Source organism: Perkinsus marinus (assembly GCF_000006405.1).
Source record: "Perkinsus marinus ATCC 50983 genomic scaffold scf_1104296930086, whole genome shotgun sequence".
Taxonomy (NCBI): Eukaryota; Perkinsozoa; order Perkinsida; family Perkinsidae; genus Perkinsus; species Perkinsus marinus.
In genome coordinates this window covers 1-7,189 of record NW_003216264.1, presented here as the reverse complement: position 1 = coordinate 7,189, position 7,189 = coordinate 1, and the positions used below count along the sequence as shown (strand labels likewise).

General features: G+C 47.9%; 2 protein-coding genes across 2 annotated transcripts; both read left to right on the top strand.

Moving 5' to 3' along the window:
* Positions 1–374: 374 nt before the first annotated feature.
* On the top strand, positions 375–1,190 carry Pmar_PMAR005526 (hypothetical protein; the record flags this gene model as incomplete). The annotated part of the gene is made up of 1 exon (XM_002787188.1): positions 375–1,190. The coding sequence occupies one exon, from the start codon at positions 375–377 to the stop codon at positions 1,188–1,190; it is 816 nt and encodes a 271-aa protein (XP_002787234.1).
* A 652-nt stretch (positions 1,191–1,842) lies between these two features.
* On the top strand, positions 1,843–2,189 carry Pmar_PMAR005525 (hypothetical protein; the record flags this gene model as incomplete). The annotated part of the gene is made up of 2 exons (XM_002787187.1): positions 1,843–1,919; positions 1,987–2,189. Coding segments are annotated over 2 exons (280 nt in total), but the record flags the coding sequence as incomplete, so codon positions are not given.
* Positions 2,190–7,189: the final 5,000 nt, after the last annotated feature.

Sequence of the window (7,189 nt, the reverse complement as noted above, 5' to 3'; positions counted from 1 at the left end):
CGACTATGCGAGAGAGGCATCACAAGAATATCCTTGGATAATTTTCATCATGTATTCGGTATCGCTCTTCCGGCGGAGAAGCGCGACCAGATACATGATGGAGCTTCTCGGATGGAAGTTGGACTTGTTTTGCGTCGTCATGAACACGACGGAGTCATCTCGAAGGTCAGCGCTCTCATAAGCGGCACGATCGTGTGAAATCAGGGTGGTCGGTTTCCGGGGTTTATAGAATAACTCCCCGCTGGGGGTTATTCGTAAGCCCTGAGGAGATATAGTGGGGGTTTATGAAATGGGGGTTTATTTTCTCGCCCGCCTTCGGCGGGCGAGCGAGATTCAGTTCGCGTGCGTTTCTGTGATACCCATATTTACTCACTATGCCTCGTAAGGTGGACCCCAAGAAGTTGAACCCTCTCCAATACGTGAAAGAAACTGTCGTCGTCATTGGTGATGAAAGAGTGTCGAAGTGGTATTGCCAGTTTGATGATGGTGAATGCAAGTTCGGAGGAGAGTGGGCTCGCAAACGGCTCGACAAGTTCAGGGATCACTTGACGAGTAAACATAGTTTGAAGCATCCCAACTGTGGCGATTCTGATGATGATACTCACGGAGCTCCTCGCAAAAGGGAGCGCAAGAGCCCTCACGAGAACCGAAGCAAGAGGAGCTGCTCATCACCCAAGAGACGTCAGGCGAAACTGACTCGATATATGGTGGCCTGTGCTCCGGAGGAGCGCGTGGAGGCCTTCCATAAAGCTTTAGTGGTGGGCTTGGTGAGATCTGGCGCGGTATGTTTCCTAAGGATGCTCGATCTTCCGTTGGTAAAGGAAGCAATCGACACTCTCAGCCCCGGCTATAGTCAAGCAGAAGTCTCCTTCAGTGATAGCGTCAATAAAGTTGTTGACGAGTATTGTGCCCGGGCTGTGCTAGAGCTTACATCTTTGGCGAAGTCCAACAACAACGAGATATCGCTGACTCTATACTCGTGGGGTTCGAATGAGCGGTCTATGGCCGGACTTTGTGGTGTGGTACTGGATCGGAGCACGGGAATCTTCCGTTCTATACCGCTCATCGTCCGTAATATCGAACTAAGACTCTCCCAAACCATAACGCATCAAGATGTTGTGGTCGGATTGGTGAAGGACGGCATCGATCTTCTACATGCAAGTAATATTGAGCGTCGCAATCGGAATTAGCGAGTGTGCTAGGAGTTTAGCTTTTGTTGATTCTCGTACATGTGAGATTCACCCCGCTTCCCATTTCTCAGATGGTTTATCAGTGACGGCAGTGGTGGGCTCCTCCGATGTCGTTGCACTTCTGGAGTGCTCTGAGGGGAATGAAACACGTTGTGGCATCGAGCTAGATAGCATCAAGCATCTATGCTGTTTGGCTGAAGGGCATCGTCGCATGGTGACGAAACTCTCAAAGTTACCGGCGCTTGCTAGGTGGATCGAAATATCCTCAATGATTCTTGCCGCTGCCTCCCAAGAGGGCCTCATGAACAGCCTGGATCTTCCGGTCGACGCTGTCTTTGGAAGCTTTTGCTGGGTGGTTGAACACTGGGTATATTTGCAGAATCACTTAGCAGCTGTTCAACTGAGCAGGTGAGAATTCCTTGGTCAATACATTGCGATTCATCACCAGGGTGCAAGATTCCTTAGGTTCGATAGCGAAGATCATTCGGACCCAAAAGCTGACGGAGACTCTCGTGTGTCGCGAAGTCTTGAAATACTGAGCAATGCTAGTGAACGGCGACTTGCTTCGGCTCTCGCGTCTGTATTTGGGCCCTTCGAAAAGCTCGGGGCCGAGCTATGTACCGGCACACATTGCGTTCTTTTGGGCTCCAAGATGATCTTCACTGCGTGCGAAGATATCATGAAGCAGCGGAATGTGCCCAGTGAGGTGAAGGAAGTCATCGAAGACATGTGAGCACTAAGAAAGCCCTCGATCATCAATATGATGTCAGTCACTGACGGTCATTGTCGATTTCAGGTTGCCTGATCTTCTGGGACATGAAGGTTTCATAGCCTTCTTCGATCCCAATGATTGGGTGGATAGTGCTGAATGGCAACGCTCTCGAATCGAGGCTGTTATGGCGGCGATCAGGGCATATAACGATTCTAATGATGGACTATGGTCTGGGCGACAGAAAATCCTGAGGCCGTCCATTATACATGACTTCTTCACCCGTTCTGGTGAGATCCCGTCTTGGTTTGATATCTAACTCATTCTTCTGGCGAATACCTTATGAATTTATTGCAAATCGAATGAAGGCTAGGTATCTCAACGTGAATATCTTTCCGCAGGTCGCTTCTCCAGTTGCCGGCCTGAGGATGTGTCCCAGCCGGATGGAGGTCTGTCACTGGCCAGTCTTCGGGCGGATCAGTTCTGGTTTCTATACCAAGCTGATTGCCCTCTCGCCGGCCTTCTCTATCGTGCTTCTCTCATGCCATGCGCAACTTCGAAGAAAGTTCTACAGCACTTTCGAGCATTGGGTGGACTAGCAGGGTAGCGATAAACGAGATTTTTCACTGAGTTCTTCACATGGTGTGTATGTCAGGTCCAATCTCTCAGAGAAGGAATTGTTGGCGTATAGTGTTATCCTTAGTCTCGACGATTTTGGGACGGGCTCTGCAGCTCTCAAAGCTAGATCATTCGTCGGGAGCCGCAAAACATCCCCCATGCACAGTCCAATAAAGGCAGTGATTTAGTTGATCGAGAATCTTGAGCTGAGGTATGTTGATCAGGTTTCTCCTCCTCATAGTGAAGTTCCCATGGTGGATCTCTCCGAGACACCGGAAGGTTCTAGAAGCGAACAAGATATGAGTGTAGAATCTTGAACCCATCAAAGACGGACACGCTCCTCGCAGATTTCTTCCGCCCCAGCGAAGCTCTTCCCTTCAATCGTCGAAAGTGGTCGAATCCACACGGTTAGTGAAGCAGGTGAAAGCAGGCAGGTACCACATGATCTGGATGGCTTCGGTTATCGTTTGTCATGACCCGATACCGCGGTCTGGCTGAGGACTAGTCTGAGCTTAGTTTACCGAGTTATTCGCGTTAGGGGTATGGAGAATCCTACACCGACTTTTTCGCGAAAATTCTTGATGGAGAGGCTGCTAATACGGTTGAGAGTACCAGAAGTCAATTCAAGGATAGAGGAAAGGTGATAGAAACCTAACGATGTGTAGCGAATTATACATCACATTGGCATTCTATGACCGTGTCATATCTCCTTCTGTAGAACTCCAAGTGCTGGAGTCAGACCTTGCCTCCTCGTATTATAAGCTCACCATCGACTCGTCAAGGTGCCAAAAAGGTGAGTTTTCGGTCCGCAATGTTTCGAATACTTGCGGATCGGATCTAGAAGGCTTCAATATCGTGAGAGGCTCGTAGGATCCTAAGCGGTTGCTGTCTGGTGGTATATCATGTCAAGTTCTCGCTTCTTCTGTAGTGTGCCGAATACGGGAGCCTGGCTCTGCCTTCTCGCATTCCAAGCTCACCATCGATTCGTCGAGATGCTAACGAGGTGAGCTCCCCTGGAGAACTGCGTTCACAGTATCTCTAATACGTGTGATCGAGCATAAGTTGTAATGTGTGCTGTTGGTGGCGTCAGGAAAATCGAAATACCGTAAGTCTGTCGAGACTCGTTGAGAATGATTTTTTTCAGGTCAATTTCAGATCTGAGAATGTCGAGCTACTTGGGGAGGAATTCATAAAATTCTTCGGGGTTGATGGTGTGCAGTGCACACATTATTATACCGATCCGAAGACTGGAAAAGGAGAGATTTATGATGGCCATATATTCGTTGACGATAAGTATCCCAAAAAATGCTGTATATATTATGATTCTCATAATAAGATTGGAAGCCCTCTCACATATAGTGATTTACGGAGATTTTATGTCAGCGGTGAAATAGCGCTCAACGTTGCCGATTTGAGAGAATACGGTAATTTATGTCTATAGACCAGATAGATTTAAGAAGTATCATAGTAGCATTGAGACTATTCTGGTACTCATAATAGTCTGATACGCGTTGTTGGTGCTAATCTGAAGATGCCTTATGTGCACGTTCGGAGAGTAAGTCTTCTCTTCGGCTCTCGAAATTCAATAACGATTCCATATCATTGCAATAATCTTGTGTTGGTATTAGACCGTAACAAACTCATCATTAGTTCCATGACGCGATGGACTCTTATAGCAGCTCGAATTTCGAACAGAACGACGAACGTGACTACCATGTCAATAGTGATAATCAACACAGTGGGAATCACGAACCAACCCCATCAACCAATATACAGCTGCCTATATATATTGACTGCCTACCGGAATACAGGTTGGACTACAACAACAGTAGACAACACGCAAAAAAAGACAACCAGAGAATTTAGCGCACGCCCGGCGTCACATCAACGCAGTATCGAACAAGCCTTACCGCGCATTGTATGAGGTCCTTTGGGCTTACGCCTTGACAATCTTTCTCGCCGGCGCCTGATTGATGCACCTCATGTAAGCGTGGCTTTCCTGATCACATGGTCAAACGCTCTCCACCGTCGGTAGAGTCGGAGTTCCAAACGAAGCTTGTGCGCGCCGCCATCGCTCTAGGGTGGAGCGAGCGTTCACTCACAAGCGGATATCTCTGGGAAGCTTTAGAGGTTATACGACCTGGGATCAATAAGAAAGGATCTCGCTTATCGAGGTGGAAAATACGTCAAATCAAACAGCAACAATTCGAGGCCGAACGACGACGAGTGATAAACGAGATTATTGTTGACGCAAAACTAGCTAACCCTCCTCCGGGGGTGTGTCTGATGGTGGATTCGTGGACTCCTCCGTTGAGAGCGACCCCGATGGTTGGAGCATGTCTCTCTTATACTGTTTGTGGGAAGAGGAGGGTAGTTCCAATAGCGGGTCGAGCTCTCCGTAGAGGTGAAAGGGAGACCGCTGAAATGTTGAAGAAATTCGTGGCAGAGGAAGTCCGGGGAGCATTCTATGAGCGTGGGTCTCGGACTCTACGACTTTGAGAGTGATATCTGATACTCGATCAGATACTGGTGGAGAGCAGTTGGCACTTTGTGGGTTATTGAGTGATAATGCATCGAATATCTCGAAAGCACGTCGGCAACTCTCTCATATGTTCACTGAGGATATGCAACACCAGATTATAGCGTCGGATGTACCATCCAAACACTCTGCTCGTCCATCGTCCATGACACACCCGATTTCTCTCTGCATCCAAGCAGGGTGTCTGGCTCATCAAAATGCTTTACTTGCTCGTGCATTGACTCGTCCGCCTGATGTGCAAAAGCGGGATCGCGGAGGGCGAGGGAAGACACGCTCCGTGAAGGAGGCGGGAGAATTCGCAGACCTGGTCATTCTCATCACTAACATTCGCAAAATGTTCTCTTTTTCATTCATTGAGCGAGAATATGATGGGATTCGTCCACCAGAGGTGGCACCAACTCGTTGGTGCTCTGCCATTCGATCGATTGCAGTTCTAATCTCCCAGTGGGAAAACATTTTGAGACTGACAGAGAGGCTCGTAAATCTGAATAGCGGAGAGTAAGGTGGCACTTTCGGGATCCTTCGCACCTAGTTTCATCAACAGTCTTGGCTGAGCGACCTTCTGCACGTCCGACATACGTTAATGACGAATCTATTTTTTTATCTTGTAACTCATCGTCATAAGTTATGACTCATAACTACAGGGTGCCGACTTGAAAGGGGTCTTGCGAGAGGACTCCTGCCCCCATAATTTTTCATAGCCGAGGAGTTATAAGACACACAACACACCATTGGAATGCCTCTTCCGAGTTCTACATAAATGTGTCTCCAGCTATTTCATTGACGGACTTCGAAAGATGTTCAGCGCTTGAAATGCATGAGCTCCAACTTGGACACACATTTATGTAAAACTCGAGAGGGCTCATCATTAGGGTATAATGAGATATTATAAGCCTTATGACTCATTGGCTATGAAAGAGTATGGGGGCATGTTACTCCAGCAAGATGTTAAGCCGGCACCCAGTAACTCTTGAATTAAGAGTCTTGACAGTACAACACGGTGTTGTACTGTCCAGACTCTTAATTCAAGAGTTAATTGTTGTCAGCACGTGACGTGTTACCCCTCTAATTCAGACTATCTGAGAAGGCGAAGAAAGCAGTCCGTAAGGTGCACTCTGCACTCGTCAACGACGGTGCTCTGGAGCGAGCCACTTCGGCCATAAATACTTTGGAGCCCTTGCTCATACTAAGTGACTACTTACAAGCTGATTCAACGACGTATTGGAGTGGGCTGAAGGCTATGATGGACACGTACAACGCTATGTTGGCATTGCCAGACTCGCTCTTGTCGTCCGAGTCTCGCTCGAAGGTTCGCCATCGTCTTGAGAAAGCCCTCGATGGTTGCGATTGGGTACCTCTTTTCGATGTGAATCTCTGGTGTGAATCCCCTGAGAGACAAAGAGAGCAGATTTCACTAGCTCTCAAGGGAATACGCGAGTACTGTAGTAAATATCCCGGTATCATTACTCTTAACGGTAGCATCAGCTTCATCGGAGAATTCTTCCGTGGAGAAGGTGAAACTTTCATGGCATCAGATTGTCTGTACAGACTGTACAGTACAGTCACTGCCTTCCATTGTGGAAGGCAGTGACTGTACAGACGAACTCATATCAACTCTCTTCAGGACTGTTTGAAGAGCGTCGGAAACCCGGTTTCCACTGCTCTAATCCAGTCGACTTCTGGGCCCGGCATCAGAGTATCTGCACCGTATCGTGTTTCATATATTGCACTTCGAGCATCTGCGCTAGTACGGCACCATTGGAACGTATCTTTTCACGAGCTAAGCACGTCAGCAAGTACTAGCAACGTCACATGCTTAGTAGTTCTGAGTCAGTACGTGGTCACTCAGATTGAGCTGCTCAATTTGAGCAGGCCTATCATGCGAAAAGGTGTAGCTTGCTTTCAGAGTGAATATGCTCACCGGGAATATTTTCCGAGATGTTTTCCTGAAATGGTGCACGGAAGAGAGAGAAGCTGGTAAGAGATTGTCAGATACATATGAGGCTGGGGCGGAGAGTGTAGTAGTTCTATGTGAAGTAATCCGCTAGGTTCACATTCTCAGGCCTTCACGTTGAAGCCTCCGAAGGTGACGGCTGCAACACAAGCTCACTCTAGATGTGGAGACGCTACTCA